Raw genomic sequence first — 18,496 nt, 5'->3', positions numbered from 1 at the left:
GGTTTGAATATCCCAGATTTCTCAAAATGGGCCATAGAAGGACTCTTTAGGGTGGGCCAGATGATGCTAGGCTCCAGTATGTGTTCCTTCTCTGAACTACAAGTAAAATGGGAAATCCCATCAAGAGACTTCTGGAAATTCTTACAGGTTAGGCATTTTATACAAACAGGCTCTAGATCTCGTCCATCATCCCGTGAACTGACCGCGTTTGAAAGACTATGCATATCCACATCTGAACCTGTTCACACTATCTCGCTATTATATAAACTCTTACAAGACCTAAACAATGACACTTCCTCCACTTTCACGCGGGCTTGGGAGAGAGATCTCAACCTAAATATTTCTGATAAGGAATGGGAATCCATTTTTATGAAAGCCCATACCAGCTCTATTTGTATACAAACTAGAGAAACACAATATAAACTGATTATGCGATGGTACAGACACCCCTCCATTTTACACACCATGAACTCAAGCATCCCTGCAACTTGCTGGAGGTGTAAGAGTTCCACCGGCTCCCTCATGCATATATGGTGGGAATGCCCATTAATTACCCCCTTCTGGACAGAGGTCATCAAGACTTCACAAACCATTCTTCGCAACCCTGTCCCAATGACTCCTGCTTTTTGGTTGTTAAACCTATCTCCCACACCTCTCACCTCCTATAAAACCTCATTGATCAGGCACCTCAGCAACGCGGCGAGGGCTAGTGTCCCCGTCCTATGGAAATCAACAATCCCACCCACACGTAAATCTTGGTTTACCAAAATTGATCACTATATGTCTATGGAGGATGTTATGATGTCATCAGTGGATAAGCACATTGAATTCGCAGCCACATGGCTCCCCTGGATGGAGTATAAAACCTCCCAGGAGTACAAGGCAATCTCCTTGTGAATAAAACGCCTGGTCTGATTCTGGATAACACCATCTTAAACTGCACTTATGCCCACACGAGAGAGAAAGGTCAACCTCCCCCCCCCCCCTCCCCTCCCTTGTTAATCCCCCCCCCCCCCATTCGATTTTTTGCTGATTAATAGTAATTTTATAGATTTTACACTAGGGATTGAAAGGGATAGTAGAGACGTACTCTACTCAGTGCGACACATCTTAAGTGCCATGTAATATTGTTTTGGGAAATGATGTTAGCCACTGAAACATTGTTTGAAGAAATGATGTGTATATCTCGCTGCGTCGAGATTTGTTGACTGTCCTCTTATATCAACCCTTTCTTCCCTATGTGTGTTTCTCCCTTTGAAAATCAATAAAAAATGATTATACAAAAAAAAAGATATTCATGTATTCACTGCACCCGATCATTACATATGCACGATCGGGTGCAGTGAATATCTGCTTCCCTGCTGGCTCTCCTGGGGGGCAGCCTGTGCTGCCTGGCACCCAGGGAGCCCACCCCCCCCCCCACAAACTTCTGGGGCAGGCAGGGAGACTTCCATCTCCCTGCCTGCTGCTGTCCTCAGGCTCACTGCGGCATCCGCCGCAGGAGTTAAAATTCGCCAGTCAGGGGCAGCGAGCCCCTGACTCGTTGAATACTCGAGCCGGCACGTCATCATTTTTCTCATTGAATACTGCCCAGTGTCTGTAATGTCAGAAAAAATGCAGGCGTGCCCAGGTGTTTTAAGGGAGACTCTGTGATTTCAACGCCGGACTCGATCAGCCTGTTTCTGTCACGGAGTTGTGGAAGGGTCAGAATTACTCACATTTGCACAAATCATTTGCTGATTCATGAATTGCTCATGGATGTGCGACAGGATACCGGATAGCGATATTTTAGCAATTCACTCGCAAATTTAACACAGGGTGGGTTTTCTTTCTGTTTGGGGGCTACTGAATGCTCACAGTCATCTGCACATTTGCAGATAAGCAATCAGGCCTGAATAAGGCCTATTGTGATGTGCCGCATTTCACCATGATGCAGAATGTACAGTAGTTGCTGGAATTCATATGGGAACCCCAGAGATAAACCTGCTCCCAAGTACAAGCCTTCTCAGCAGTCAGGGAAGGTTTAAAGTGATATATGTGCCCATGACCCCTTAATGTCCATGCATGGGCATAGAGATATGATCAAAAACGGATCCAGCAAAGCCTCTCCTGCTTCCCTGGTTCCCCCTGTTGCCTTGTATGCCTTGAGGCAGCCTTTAATGGCTTTAGCTAGCAACTAAAAGCATTGTTAAAATTACAACAGGTTAATGGGTATAGCAGAAAGAGGCATAAAGTACAGGAGGTTAACACTGGAAACAGAGGCGTAGCTACCGTAAGGCAGCCACCGCGGCTGCTTGGGGGAGCAAGCGCCAGCGGGGCCCCCCCGGTGCCCGGGCACTCTGGTCAGACCCCCCTTACCCCTCCGCATGCCGCCGCCACCGCATTCAGTCCGGCACCGCAGATAGCCTCCGGGCAGCAGACCGTTTTTAAGGATGCTAGAGGAGGCCGCCGCCGCCTCCTCTAACATCCCTAAAAAAACTGTCTGCTGTACGGGGTCAGCCATTTTGTCGTGTCATTTTTCATTACTGCAGGAGACGGAGCCCGGAGGCTATCTGCGGTGCCGGACTGAATGCGGGGCCGGCGGCGGCATGCGGAGGAATAAGGTAATTTTTTGGCGGGGGGGGGCGCCACAATATTAGTTACGCCTCTGACTGGAAAGATCTACAGTATGAAATCAATGTATTTGAGAGAAGCAAAAATAAGATTATTAGGCTTATTTACATTATATAAATAGACCCCTTAGTCCAGGGGTATTGAAAATAGAACTCTCCAGCTGCTGTGAAACTACACATCCCAGCAGCATTCCCTAATAGCAAACCTGTGGCGGATCTGGGACGTCCACAACACCTGCAGTGCAGCATGTGCAGTAACCCTGACTTAGTCTCTCTGGGATGTGGGCAATTGTGGACCAGATTGTGTACACTAATACTGACCTGCCAGACGTGTACACCAAAATCTTTCTCTTCCATAACTCTATCTTTGTATTTCCAAAGTGATACGAAAGAGGCCAAGGAAATAAGAACTGCAACAAGTCCTGCGCATGTGCTGTATAAATAGGAAAAGTAACTTATTAATTACCACATTACAGAAATACAACCATAAAATATAAACATTCAACTCAAAGTAAACAAAGTCACATGGTGCGTACACACTGTGAGATTCAGGCTAATGGCTGATTTTGACTATCTGATTTTAGCTAACTTCACTAAAGATTTGATATATTTTATAGATTTACACTATCTTGCCATTTGGCCCTAAACTAAATTTAATCAACAGGTGACATAGTCAAGCTATACACTTGCACAGTCTATTAAGCCATATGATACCGATGCCGTGGGACATGCATCAGGATCGCATGCGGCTGAACACACTGTGATTTTGACAAATTTGCTATGCAAATTTTACTATACAGTTAAAATCGATAGTCAAAATCGCACCATGTGTACACTGCTTAAAATTACGTTTTGTTTTTTAAAATATATATATATGGTGCTTAGGGAGTCCCAATAGATTTTAAGACTTAAAACAATTGGGCTTAATGAAAAGCTTAACTGGAACAGCCTTGTCTAGCTTATTTCCTATACAGTATTGGTAGTACTCAGGGCATATGTTTAAATGTATGGTTTGCGTCCTTGTTCTATGAATAATATTTATAACTGTATGTTTTGTGCCCTTGATGTAGTTGTTATGGTATTCTTTATATTCTTTATGTCATTCTCTATTTTTGTATGTCCCTTAGGTGCCTCTCTCTCCCCCCTCCAGCTAAGGAGTTGCCGGACAGCAATGCTGAAGTAAAGCATTAGAAAACTGTACATTCCGGTGGAACGCGGAAGTACTCAGCTGAAACACATGCATGACACTCCGGAGGTGAGCGCATGCGCGGTAGTTGCCTGAATGGGATACCGCTTCTTCCAGAAGTTCAGGGCTTTGGTTTCCTGTGACGGAGGTCCCGGCGCTGAATTGGGGAGGAGGAGGTATGAAGGCATCCTAAGGTACTTAACACAGGTTAATGGGGGGGGGGGGGGGGAGTTTGTTACACTGCTGCTCTTTTTATTGTGGATTGTACCCTGAGGAAGGGGCGCTGACCCCGAAAATGTATACATTTGGTGACATCCACTTTTGATAAAATCTTTTGCATTGGAAACAAACGACTGGATTATATATATATATATATATATATATATATATATATATATATATATATATATAGCTAAATGTACATTGTAGATTTACTAGTAAACTATATTTTAGTTGTACATTCTCCCTTTTATTCATACATCACAATTGGACAATTTTATCACCACTGACATACGTGGACAATGTCAATTAGGAATTGTCAACTTTTATTTATTTACTTGTGGCAATAGAAATGTTAAACTTCTGGTACAATAGCAGTGATGACTTAAAGCATTTAACCCTGTAACATAGGGAAAGTTCAAAATCCATTGGAGTAGAAACTTAAATCTTTCATCAGAGAATACTGTAATGATAGAACTGTAACAAACCTCCATTTCATGTTACAAATAAACAACCTATCACAGAGAAAACACCCTAGAGGAGAAAATAGTATACATCACATATCTAATTCTTATAGCAGAAATGAATTCAACATTCCAGGTCTTGGCTAAACCTGAGAGTGAGAAAAAGTTGTATTCGGATTTTAAAAAATGCACTCCGAAACCAGAAAACATAAACATTAAATATACAAACTTAATGCATTTTTTTTTATTACCTCAGTCAAAGACTGGTATTAAAAGCCTTATACAATAAGCCTCGCCAACTGCGAAAATCATGGTTGTGACAATGTTCAAAATATAGTCTGTAAAGCGCTGCGGAATATGTATGCGCTATATAAGAAACTGTTAATAAATAATAAATAAATATTCACTTGTTCCCAATCTGCCCATGTTGCACACTGATGTAACACTGGATTCCCAGTAAGAAAACCTCACTCCCTTTTAGTCATACCCAATAGAGGTTCTGAAATAATTAAGCTTGGCCTCACTATTAAAGTCAATTCACAGCATAAACATAAAAAAAACTGTCATTTTAATGTTGTCTTTTTTTTTTTTTTGTATTATTCAATCTTTTTGCTGATTTTCTACCCTAATAACAGTCTTGAATATAACCAGTAGATCAGCAGATTAATGAAATGAGAAAGTGATGATATGAGCTGATTGTCTGATTGAAGACAATTTGGCAAATATGGAAAGGGCAAAGGGACAGCTGTGTATTACATGATAGGCATATAATAGGAGGCAGTGGTGTTACGGAGTAATAGAAACATCACACATCACTAGAGATGAACTTGTGTGCTTCTAAGGATTGTAGAACACAAATGAGGTGATGCTGTGAAAATTGCCCAGTATTGCTAGGAATGTGAATTGGGTAATATCCAGAGATGTGGACAGCAGCTTTATTAATAACATCAGCGATGTAAGCTACAGTATAACGGTATATTTGTATATTTCTTTTTATATTCATATATTGGTAACTCTGCATAGCCTCCTAATGCCCAGAGGGACAGGCAGTCCTTCAGCCACGGGTCCCCTAAGAGTTCCCCCACAGTTGGTTTTCCTATACTGAGTGTTGAAGGATTACTATTTGTGAGTCGTGAGGCTACCTCTTACAGGACAAGCTTGTAAGAGCGCCAGTCAATCTTGGTCAATAATTTCCTAATTTATAATGCCAAGTAAAAAAGTGTAATTTTGCACACAGTTCTATAGAAAGCCATCCACAAAGCTGCTCATCTGCTGGTAATGCAGGCAGATGAGCGGCTATCCCGGCGATGATGCGGGAGCGTGCATCACTGCTTATTGCAGGGCCACACACACTGCGCGGCATTGAGCTGGAAGCAGCTCAAATTTGGTGTTTTGAGCGTCTTTCAGCTCAAAATCCTCCAGTGTGTGTGGGCCTTAAGTAAGAGATACATGAAAGATGTTAGTAATTCCACTATAACTGGGGAATAAATGCTTAAGTATATCCGATGCTACATCATCAAGAAAAGAATCTGGTACTTGTTTCCTATCTGGGCGCCCGCTACGTTAATTGCGCACCATGCTATTCTCCGTATAAAAATCGGATCGCATCGCATCGGATACCACAAATGCACATACACGATATTGAACGATGCGATGCGATCCGATTTCGTTCCCGCTTTTATGGTTGGCCCATAGGATGGCCCATCTGTAACACTACTGTATTTATTTACCCTTCAAAGCCCTCCCCTTGTCACATCTGCACAGAAACACAGTATTGACGTCAACCCGAAGCGTGGCGAGCGCAGCGAGCCCCGCGAGGGGCGGGGGTACGCGTCCTCCGACTTTTTCATACCCCCACTATCCAGGTCGGCGTGGAGTTGAGAATAGAAAGTGTGGCGAGCGCAGCGAGCCACCGAGCCCGAAGCGTGGCGAGCGCAGCGAGCCCCGCGAGGGGACGCGGATACTTCACAGGTATCCGTGTCCCCTCGCGGGCTTCACAGGTATCTGCGTCCCCTCGCGGGGCTCGCTGCGCTCGCCACGCTTCCGGCTCGGTGGCTCGCTGCGCTCGCCACACTATTCTATTCTCAACTCCACGCCGACGTGGATAGTGGGGGTATGAAAAAGTCGGAGGAGGCGTACCGCCGCCGCTCGCCACGCTTCGGGTTGACATCAATACTGGGGTGGCGTTAACAATGGAGGCGCATTTTAAACCATCAGGGGGGGTTTCCTATACAAATTGTGGGTTTGCGGGGTTATTACATTGAAATCAATGTAAAATCGGGTCTCAGGGACCATTTAACATTGATTCCAATGTAAAAATCTGGTTGATCGCGTCACCGCATACGATGCGATCCGATTTAAAATGAAATCGGATCGGATCGGATAGCATCGTATGCCATCGTACATCATCGAGTACCGAATCCGATGCGATGCGATCCGATTTCATTACGGTGCCGTACGTAGAAAACCTGGGCGCCCAGATAGGAAACAAGTACCAAGAATCTAGTAACATTTTGCAAATTAAAAAAGGAAAAGATGACAACAGAGAAAAATACAAAATTAGACCAAAGAATAAGAACAAAATAAAATACTATAACCCAACATTTTTTTATATATTAATATAATATTATATTATTTTACTAAATTGTTGTTTATTTATTGTTTATCTTAGTTGTACTTGGGAAGTTATTTCTCGAACTATTCATGCCCCTGTTTTACATGTACTGTATGCATGTGTTATTTAGAATTTGATGAAAGATGAGAACCACTTGGCCAATCTATTCTGCCCTGAACACATGCACACACCCATTAGGGTTCATTTGTGTGGGGAGCCAAATAATCTACCTGTATTTTCTGATTGTGAGAGGAAACGGGAAAACCCAGAGGAAACCCATGCAATGACGGGGAGAATATACAACCTCATAGTGAGGGCCATGTCAGGATTTGAACCCATGACTTCCATGCTCTGTCTAGGCTCAAGTCTTGCCTGCCATCTAAGCCTGCATCTCAAGCATATCATCTGAAGCATGAAGTTAGAATGGGAGTGAAGTTTTAAAACCATCTCTCATCTCCTCTTTACAGGTACATGAAACCTCTTTTTTAACATCTGATGCTTTCCATTTAAAGAACAGTCTGTTTTGTTACTGGGAGCCTGCAACTTCCCCCACCATTAATTAGCTTGTTAAGCAATGTGCTCAAACACCATCCTCTCCTCCTGTAGCAGCTAACCCAAACTTTCCTTTAAAATGGAAAATATTTGGAAGCCTGCACAAGTCTTGCCTGCCATCTAAGCCTGCATCTCAAGCATATCATCTGAAGCATGGAGTTAGAAGTTTGGACTGAATTTGGACTTAAACCCACACAATGCACAATCCCCCCCCCAAAAAAAAAATTGCCATCTTTCTCAGCCTCTGAGCTGATGAAAGCTATGGTGTAATGGTTAGCATTCCTGCCTCACAGCACTGAGGTCATGGGTTCAATTCCCAACATGGCCCTAACTGTGCGGAGTTTGTATATTCTCCCTGTACTTGCGTGGGTTTCCTCCGGGTAATCTGGTTTCCTACCACATTCCAAAAATGTACTGGTAGGATATTTGGCTCCCTACAAAGTTATCCCTAGAATGAATGAATGAATGAGTGTGTACATGTGGGTAGGGAATATAGACTGTAAGCTCCACTGGGGCAGGGACTAATGTTAATGTTCAAATATTCTGTGTAAAGCTCTGCGGAATATGTGTGCGCTATATAAGACTGTTAACAAATAAATAAATGTATTCCCTTTTTTTTTACTGTTTCTTTACCATGATATTTATCATGTACCTCCACCCTTACTGTATGCAAAGCCTGTATCCTGTACCTTCACTAATGGCACACCCTGCCAGCAACAACCAGTGCAGTGCACCTCAGATATTTACCTCTGTGTGCAGGATGTAGTGTCCATTCTTGCACTTTGCATGTTTTGGGGCCTATGCTGTTCCTCTGTCCTGTGTGTGGTTTTGCTCTCTGCCTTTGTGCATCTGGCACTACTTGGTCTGTATCTCAGCACTGAGGTGCAGACCGGACTGTAAATGTGGCACAGCGGTGAAGAGTGGCACCCTAAATGGGGGGGGGGGGGGGCTGTGTGGGTTTTTGGGAGTTGCAGGGTGCTAGAATGTACACAGAGAATGTACTACTTGTGGATCTATTAATGCAGAGTTTATCGTACTATTACACACATCACTTCATTTCATTTCCCATATGTGCATTGTGTCGTCCATGTGTGGCTTATTTCCTATAGCATAACCTTCCTAGTGCACCTAAAATGGCTGCCTCATTTGGTATGCCCATGGATAGGATGAAAAACACATGGACCTCTCTTCTGGGCTTGACCTATTCCTCCCAAAGTAATTTGATGTTGTGCGCCCAAGACGGCTGCCGCTCCTGGTACTTTTTATGGTAGGAATATATAACCCATAGAAGTTATTACCCACTGGGGGGTATTCAATGCCGCAGCGAGCGACCGGCGAGGGGGTTAAACAGCGAGGATTGCTGGAAACCAGCGATCCTCGCTGTTTAACCCCCGCGCCGGCCGCTCGCTCTATTCAACGTTCAGGGGAAATCCTCGCCGTCACAGGACGGCGAGAATTACCCAAAACAGCGAGACCCGTGGCTGCTGCAGAAAACTCGCAGTTTTTAGCCGCGGGTCTCGCTGCTTCTGGAGCCGCATCCGCCAATTCCCCCTCGCTCAAAAAACGGAGCGAGGGGGAATTGGCGGATGCGGAGGCTGTGTTGAATGCTGTCAGGGTGAGTGGTGACAGCGAGCAGGAAGCACTGCTCGCTGTCACCACTCGCAAACAGCATTGAATACCTGCAAAAATGTCTGCACCAACTCCGCAGTATGCTTATTATGCTCTCTACTTTAAGTCATCATCTATCTCTGTTTTTCAACTTCATGCAATTCTATTGCCTTTGTTCAATGTACCATATTTTGATGTATTTTAAGCAACTTTGAGTCCTATGGGAGAAAGGCGCAATATAAATAAAATTATTATTGTTATTATTTTCGATCTATCTGATGGATGATTGTAATTATTTTACCCCTATCCTAACCTACCCATACCACAAAATGAAATGATATTTGCCAACAGTTGAGTATCAAGGACTTTAATAGTATTGCAGACATGTTCGCTTCATCTAACTTTAGAAGTACTATACTTAAAGCATTTTTTCCTGTTTTATAAGATCAATTAGGGATGGTGGTATCCTGTTGATTCTTACACAAAAGGGGTGATTTACATGTTCATGGGATTAAGGGATTAATCAGATACACTTTACTGATATATATATATATATATATATATATATATATATATATATATATATATATAGTTAGGTCAGTGACATCATCTTGGACCCTTATCACTCACCATCTGGATTCATACAGGAGATTATTGGACAATATTTGCACAAGAGACTGTTGCAAAATATAATTTCATTTTGCAGTTTTTTTCAGTGATTGTAACACTGGTTCACTGTTACTTGCAACAACTAGTATCACCCAGTCTTTAACATCCCTTGTTATTCTACTGATACCACAGCATAACTGTCCCCCTTACAATTACACTCTAGATACAGCTTCTCGATGCTGGGTGCTTATTTAACAATAATTAATGACAATGTAGTACCAATTCATCACTGCTATTGTTCAGTCGTAGCAGCTGTAGGTGCCCATACACATTACAATTATTGTATACAATATCGCATCTCGGTTTTGCGATGAGATGAGATCTAGTACAAAAAGTATGTGCTGCACATACTTTTTGTACTAGATCTCATCTCATTGCAAAACCAAGAAGCAATGAGATGCGATATTGTATACAATATTGTATACAATAATTCTAACGTGTACACCTTAACTGTAATGCTCTCAAACATAGGGCCTAATTTATTTTTGTATCCTAATGCTTTAGCGCACGGGTCCTCAAACTATTGTGGTCTGGGACCCCAACAGACAATAAAAATAATTACGGGCATAATCAGCAAGTTACTGCAGAAGGTCATCACATCACATCACATGTGTGGTCGGCATACAGGACATGCATGGCAGCATTGTGGAGGCACAAAATGTTGTGAAGAGTCTAAAATAACAGGCAATTCAACAGACTCCTTGAATCACTGGCTGAGATTAGAAAAGTCATGACCTTGATGGTCAGCAATATGGAGTCGCGACCCCATGCTGAGATGGTCGGGTCCCACTTTGGGTTCAGGACCCACAGTGTGAGGACCGCTGCTTTAGCGAATGTCATTTTCTAGGCTACAGAATCACTAATGTTATCAATTGTTACTGCTGCTCAGAAATGTATAGAGATACCCACTGTACTCACCAAAAGCTCAATTGCCGTTTTTAGCAAGGCAAAAAAAGCACACAACTGGGCAAAACCATGTTGCACTGAAGGTGGGAATATGTAACATGTGCAATGAGAGTTAGATTTGGATATTGGTGTTCAAACTGAAATCTAAAATGCAAAAGTAAAGCACATAGTATTTTCTCTGCACCAAAACAATATAACCCACCCGCTGCTACAACCTACACTGAATGCAAAAAAAATCCTGTGGGTGGTGCATGTTGGAGCCTGGTTTGTAGTAGGAAATAGAGCTAAATTGCTTTGGTGACATCCAAGCCAGAAGTAAACCAATCATGACGCACTCAGAAGCAGCCAATAAGTGCCAGGAGGAGCCACAGTTAGCAGTGGAACCATTCACATCCCAGAGGGATAACTGAGACTATTGTTCCCCATCCCCTGAATCTGCCTCTACTACCTGCACTCTAACACGGATATCATTTTTTGCAGCCACACAGTAGTTTAAGGGAATCCGCAGACAACCTCTTTATGTACTCTAGCAGCTGGTGGCTCTCAGACACAGGCATATACACAGAGTGTGAGCATAAACCATAGGGCCAGATGCCAAAATACATCCCGTTCCTCACGGTCAACCTCAATAAAAGTGAAGAAAAAATAATGATTGGGGGGCATGTGCCTTGGTGCCCCCCTCCTGAATCTGCCTGTGCATGCAATGCATAAAAGTTGCATAACACATGTGTCACTACGTTTTTCGTACAGAGACGCTGTACAGATTCAGATACCATACTACTAATCAAACACAGATGTAACATACTATTGGTGAGTTGCTGATATCGGCTGTCTATATAGACCTTGAATTTCTCACATTGGATTCCATACTCAGACAGATTATCTGCTTTAAAGGGCTGGCAAAAGTTTCACTGGAGCGACCAATGCGCAAAGCATTATTGCCGCGACTGCAGAAACTAAGAAAGGGGGTCTCAGTCCTGGATATTTCAGATGCTTTGACTCCTCCATTTATCTTTAATGAGCAAAAACTGGTTTTCTAATGAACAAACACTTTAAAGACTGAACTACACAGAATTACACCCAAAGTAAATATGGGAAGGCCTTTACAAAAATACCCTGATTTCCATAAAAGCTGGTGGAGATTCAGCAATTCAACATTTCTTTTTGTTGTGCATCTGCTCTTACTGTCCAGCAAATACTAAGCAAACATCATGTTACAGTGAGTTATATATATAAAAGTGGTTCCGCTTTCAATTTTTCTCACCCGCATTACCCTTAAGAGATTTAGAGAAACTGACAAAATCATACCGCAGTGCAGTTTAAATAATTTGCAGGCCGATTCTGTAACATCCTATTACTTGATAAGCTGTAAAATCACTATACTGTACTGTATGTAGTGTAGGTGCTCAGAATAAATGATTAACAATAGCATCTTCAAAGTGCCTGCTCTACTCCAAGTATATCGGGGAAAATCACAGGCAGAAACATACAGCTACAAGCTTCCTTAACTTACAGTTTACACTAGACAAGAAATCTGCAAAGCTGTTTTACTGTAGCGTTAATATTAAAACAATAGTCTCCTGTTTCAGGTTATTAAGACAAGAAGGAAAAATGTTCCAACATTTATTACACATCGTTTCACCTAAGATCCCTGCTTTCAAAGTTAACAATTGCCCATCCACATTAGAATATTTGTGTAAAAATGACAGAAACAAAGACAGGTGGCTCTCCTTTTCTGGCAAATTACTATGTGTGTATGTACATTCAATTGAAGTTTACATGTTGGAAGCAGGAAGGATGTGAGTGACTTTGAAATTATGATGGCTAGAGTGGGTCAGAGCATTTCCGAAACGGCAAGTATTGTGGGCAGTGGCTCTTCCTATCTACTTGTAGGAGGGGGTCTGCAGTTCCTACTGCAAGCACAAACTCTGTTTATTGCACACTGGTCTGGCAGTCTCAGAGGGAGAAACACTTCCCAAGAGGACTGGCTGTCCAACAAGAAAGATGAAGGATTTAGTAAGTCATAAAATAACACACTGTAAACTACCAACCTAGGACAAAAGTTACAGAAACTGGTATTTTATATTCCAAAATTCCACAAAAACTTTTGTTAAAAACATTCATGGGAACGGTCATACTTTTAATGAGGAGAACACAAGTTGATGACAAAAGGGCCCCATCACTTGCAGCCAGCATTGTGAATTACAATATGAGATGCAGGTTAGATTAAATAAGATTTCTGAAAATAAAATATGGTGAATAATCACAGGCTTATAAATAATATGCCCTGGCTATAATTTCCGAATTTTTATTAATATTTTACTATGCATAAAAAGTTGGCATGGAAATCTGGTAATGTATGGTGCAAAAGAGAAAAAGTGTTCAAACATAATGTTCAAACAAATTGGTCTAACCTAATGGTGTCTAAACTGGCATTTTCATTCATGTTCTGGTGTTTGTGAGCAAACATAAATGTCATACATTACCAGATAGTTGGAGGATTACTAAAACAAGAGGGTAGTATATGACCTAAGGCTATAGGTATATGACCAGCTTTAGTCTGGACCTTCCTTTGAAATCCCCAAATTAAATGCATGTGTGTGCAACATTAAATTACTGTAAAGGTGCATACACACTTGACAAATCACTCCATGAGCAATGTTGTCAAGGATTACCCTCGATCTCCCAGACAAACTATATATCACATACGCACTGAATGATATTGTTTAGTTAAATCATTGGATCCCCGCGCTGTTGATCATATGTTAAGTTGATCGGATTTTACAGAATACAGATGTCGTTAACGACCCGCGGGATCGTGCATCGTTCACAGCGTACACATTAAGCAAGATATTAAACGATATCACTCGTTAAAGCCAATAGGGGTAATATCCCTTAAAATATCACCCGGTGTGTATAGAAACAAAAAAATATAGAATTTGATGACAGATAAGAACCAGTTGGCCATCTAGTCTGCCGCTTTTTAACCCCTTCCCGACATTTGACGTACATTTACGTCATGCTCGGGATGTACTTTCCGACGCATGGCATAAATGTACGTCATGCATTTAAAGTGTCACCGCGTCCCTGACAGCAGACATCTTCCCTCATTGCCCAGGGGGGCAGCGATGCCCCCCCCCCCCCCCCCATCGGCGATCACTGCGATAGGCTGTTCAAATGTGAACAGCCAATTGCAGCGTTTTCTGTGTACCGGCGAATAACGGCGCTCGGTAACACAGGGATCGGTGGTGATTGGTGCTGTTAAGTACAGCACCAATCACCACCGGGTGTAAAGGGGTCACTGGTGGTCACCCCACCTCACCCCACCTGCCCCCAAGGCTGTGATTGGTCTGTCGGACCGACGGACCAATCACAGCCATTACACCTCAGAGAAAATAACGGAGACAGCCCTGCAGCCGCCATTCCGGTCAGGAACAGCGTGCAGAGCGGTCTCCGTGCCCATCTGTCCTCTTATACTGACCTGATCAGCGTTGGTGGTGTGGTGGCATCCGTGCTGCCTGCTGCTGGTGCTTCCTGGTTGTTGTGCTGCTGCTGCAGCGTCATTGTGTAATATAATTTTGTGCTGCTGCTGCTGCAGCGTCATTGTGTAATATAATTTTGTCTCTGCTGCCCCCCTTTTGTGCTGATCAGTATAAATTAACTGATCAGCAACTTTTTTGGGGTGCAGGTTTTTTTTTTATATATATACCCCGTCAGGTTGCACCAAAAGTTGTGCGCCTGCTGCCCCTCACTGCTAATCAGTGTTGCATCACTGATCAGCAGTTTTTTTTTTTTTTTGGAGGGTGCTGTGGGGTCTTTTTTTTTATTTTTTTTACACCCACGTGATTTTGTGGGTGTCCTGTGGCCGCTGAGCGCTGATCAGTGACGTACATCACTGATCAGCATTTTTGGCACAGGGTTGATCTAATTTTTTTTTTTGGATCAAATTCCTGTCGCCTTTGACTGATTAGCAGTTTTTTTTTTTTTTTTTTGAGGGTGCTGTGGGGTCTTTTTTTTTAATTTTTTTTACACCCACGGTGATTTTGTGGGTGTCCTGTGGCCGCTGAGCGCTGATCAGTGACGGACGTTACTGACCAACATCTGTGCTCAATTTTTGGCGCAGGAGCTTTTTTTTTTTTTTCTTTTAACCCCTTCAAGGTTGTACCAAAAGCTGCCTTGAAGCTGCTGCCCCTTAAGTGCACTTACTACATACACACTACATACCCCCCGTGTTGAAATAAAGTTTGTACCCCCCCTACACTATACACGTGTTGAAACACTACACTTACACAAACACAAAAATAATAAAAATGTCCCAATCATCCCAAAGACTGTTTTCAGCGGAGGAGGCATATGCCCTTATTGCCTCTGACACTGACACAGCCAGTGATGTAAGCGATGAATTTGCATTCGTCTTAAGCTCCTCTTCCTCCTCTAGTGATGAGGGACCCCCTCAAAGACGCCCCCGTAGAGCAGCTGAGACCCCCCCCCCAAATGATTGATCCCGTATGGACCCCACCACCAGACAATTTTGAGCCCCAGGTTCCTGAGTTTTTGGCCAACCCAGGAATCCAATTTGATACTACAGGCCTCAAAGAAATTGACTTTTTCATAGTATTTTTCTCTGATGATTTTATAAATTTAATGGTGGAGCAAAGTAATTTATATGCCCAGCAGTTTATTGCTCAAAACCCCACGTCATCATTTGCTAGGTGGACCCCTGTAGATGCAGTAGAGATGATGACGTTTTGGGGTCTGGTGTTACATATGGGCATAGTTAAAAAGCCAGAAATTAGACAATATTGGAGTACAGATGTTCTGTACAGCACCCCACTTCATCGTATGGCCATGACCCGGACTCGTTTTGAGACGATCCTTAAATTTTTGCATTACAACGATAATGCACAGTGCCCACCCAGAGATGATCCCACCTTTGACCGGCTATTCAAAGTCAGGCCGGTCATTGATCATTTCAGCGCCAAATTTGCTGAGATGTACATCCCCGAAAAATTCATTTGTGTAGACGAGTCACTTATACATTTTAAAAGAAGGGTTAAATTCCGCCAGTACCTTCCCAATAAGAGGGCAAGGTATGGCATAAAAATGTATAAGCTGTGCGAAAGTACCTCAGGGTACACCCACAGGTTTAGGGTATATGAAGGGAAGGACACAAGAATTGAACCGCCAGAATGCCCCCCCTCCCTCGTAGGTGTTAGTGGAAAGATTGTCTGGGATTTAGTGCACCCCTTCCTGGATAAGGGTTATCACCTCTATGTGGATAACTTTTACACCAGCATCCCCCTGTTTAAGGCCCTTGGTTCAAGAGGTACAGCAGCTTGCGGTACTGTGCGCAAGAACCAAAGAGGCCTCCCAAAAACGCACGTTGCCCAATTACTGAGAAAGGGTGAAAGCAGGGCACAATCCACCGAAAATATGTTGTTGGTCAAATATAAGGACAAGAGGGATGTCCTTATACTGACAACAATTCACGGAGACAGTACCACCTCCGTCCCTGTACGAGGTACCAGTACCCACACCTCAAAACCTATTTGTATCCTAGATTACAATAAGTACATGGGCAGAGTGGATCTTTCAGATCAGGTACTGAAGCCGTACAGTGCCCTGCGGAAAACAAAAATATGGTACAAGAAGCTGGCCGTGTATATCATCCAGATGGCACTGTATAACGCTTACGTACTATTCCGTTCTACCAGCCAGACGGGGACATTTATGCACTTTCAAGAGGAAGTCATAAAGGGCCTAATATTTGGGAACCAGCAGGCAGAGGGCCCCAGTACTTCTAGTACTGGCCCCCGTATTGTATCAGGGCAGCATTTTCCTAACGAAATCCCCTCCACTGGAAAAAAGGGCAGGACACAAAAAAGGTGCAAAGTTTGCTATAAAAAGGGAATAAGAAAGCAAACTATTTTCCACTGTGAAACTTGCCCCGACAAACCCGGCCTATGTATGAAGGAGTGTTTTTAAATATACCACACATCTATGGATTATTAGGTTCATCATTTCACCGTGCTTCGGGGGTCTTGCTAATGCGACATAGCACCCACCATTCATTCCACCAGAATCTGTGCTGCAAAATCCAAATATCACTCCTTCCCTTCTGAGTCCTGCCATGCACCCAAATGGTATTTTTTGGTCACATATGAGGCATTGCCGTACTCGGGAGAAATTGCGGCACAGATTTTGGGGTGCTTTGTCTCCTTCATTCCTTGTGAAAATGAAAAATTTTGAGCCAGAACTGCATTTTTGTGTAAAAAAATGTAATTTTTCATTTTCACAGCCCAGTTGTACCAAAATTGGTGAAACCCCTGGGGGTTTGAAATGTACACTATACCCCTAGATGAATTCCCTGAGGGGTGTAGTTTGCAAAATGGGGTCACTTGTGGGGGGTTTCCACTGTATTGGTGCTTCGGGGGTCTTGCTAATGCGACATAGCACCCACCATTCATTCCACCAGAATCTGTGCTGCAAAATCCAAATATCACTCCTTCCTTTCTGAGTCCTGCCATGCACCCAAATGGTATTTTTTGGTCACATATGAGGCATTGCCGTACTCGGGAGAAATTGCGGCACAGATTTTGGGGTGCTTTGTCTCCTTCATTCCTTGTGAAAATGAAAAATTTTGAGCCAGAACTGCATTTTTGTGTAAAAAAATGTAATTTTTCATTTTCACAGCCCAGTTGTACCAAAATTGGTGAAACCCCTGGGGGTTTGAAATGTACACTATACCCCTAGATGAATTCCCTGAGGGGTGTAGTTTGCAAAATGGGATCACTTGTGGGGGGGTTCCACTGTATTGGTGCTTCGGGGGTCTTGCTAATGCGACATAGCACCCACCATTCATTCCACCAGAATCTGTGCTGCAAAATCCAAATATCACTCCTTCCCTTCTGAGTCCTGCCATGCACCCAAATGGTATTTTTTGGTCACATATGAGGCATTGCCGTACTCGGGAGAAATTGCGGCACAGATTTTGGGGTGCTTTGTCTCCTTCATTCCTTGTGAAAATGAAAAATTTTGAGCCAGAACTGCATTTTTGTGTAAAAAAATGTAATTTTTCATTTTCACAGCCCAGTTGTACCAAAATTGGTGAAACCCCTGGGGGTTTGAAATGTACACTATACCACTAGATGAATTCCCTGAGGGGTGTAGTTTGCAAAATGGGGTCACTTGTGGGGGGGTTCCACTGTATTGGTGCTTCAGGGGTCTTGCTAATGCGACATAGCACCCACCATTCATTCCACCAGAATCTGTGCTGCAAAATCCAAATATCACTCCTTCCCTTCTGAGTCCTGCCATGCACCCAAATGGTATTTTTTGGTCACATATGAGGCATTGCCGTACTCGGGAGAAATTGCGGCACAGATTTTGGGGTGCTTTGTCTCCTTCATTCCTTGTGAAAATGAAAAATTTTGAGCCAGAACTGCATTTTTGTGTAAAAAAATGTAATTTTTCATTTTCACAGCCCAGTTGTACCAAAATTGGTGAAACCCCTGGGGGTTTGAAATGTACACTATACCCCTAGATGAATTCCCTGAGGGGTGTAGTTTGCAAAATGGGGTCACTTGTGGGGGGGTTCCTAACTTTTAGCATCTTATGGTGCCTAGAAACCTACATGGTGCCTAAAAAATAATCTCATAAAAAGGAG

At 43.0% G+C, this 18,496-nt stretch overlaps 1 protein-coding gene across 2 annotated transcripts in view; it reads right to left on the bottom strand.

Annotated features, from left to right (window-relative positions):
• Nucleotides 1-18,496, bottom strand: part of PIGN (phosphatidylinositol glycan anchor biosynthesis class N) — a 369,004-nt gene that overhangs the window by 134,855 nt on the left and 215,653 nt on the right. For both annotated transcript variants that reach the window (XM_083188060.1, XM_083188061.1), the window contains exon 20: nucleotides 2,934-3,045. In XM_083188060.1, coding sequence (XP_083044186.1) covers nucleotides 2,934-3,045 — 112 coding nt within the window. The remainder of the gene's footprint in view (nucleotides 1-2,933; nucleotides 3,046-18,496) is intronic.

This window comes from Crinia signifera, chromosome 5, assembly GCF_055691185.1.
Source record: "Crinia signifera chromosome 5, ASM5569118v1, whole genome shotgun sequence".
Classification (NCBI taxonomy): Eukaryota; Metazoa; Chordata; class Amphibia; order Anura; family Myobatrachidae; genus Crinia; species Crinia signifera.
Note: the sequence above shows the minus strand (reverse complement) of the source record. Positions and strands in the feature narration are given on the sequence as shown.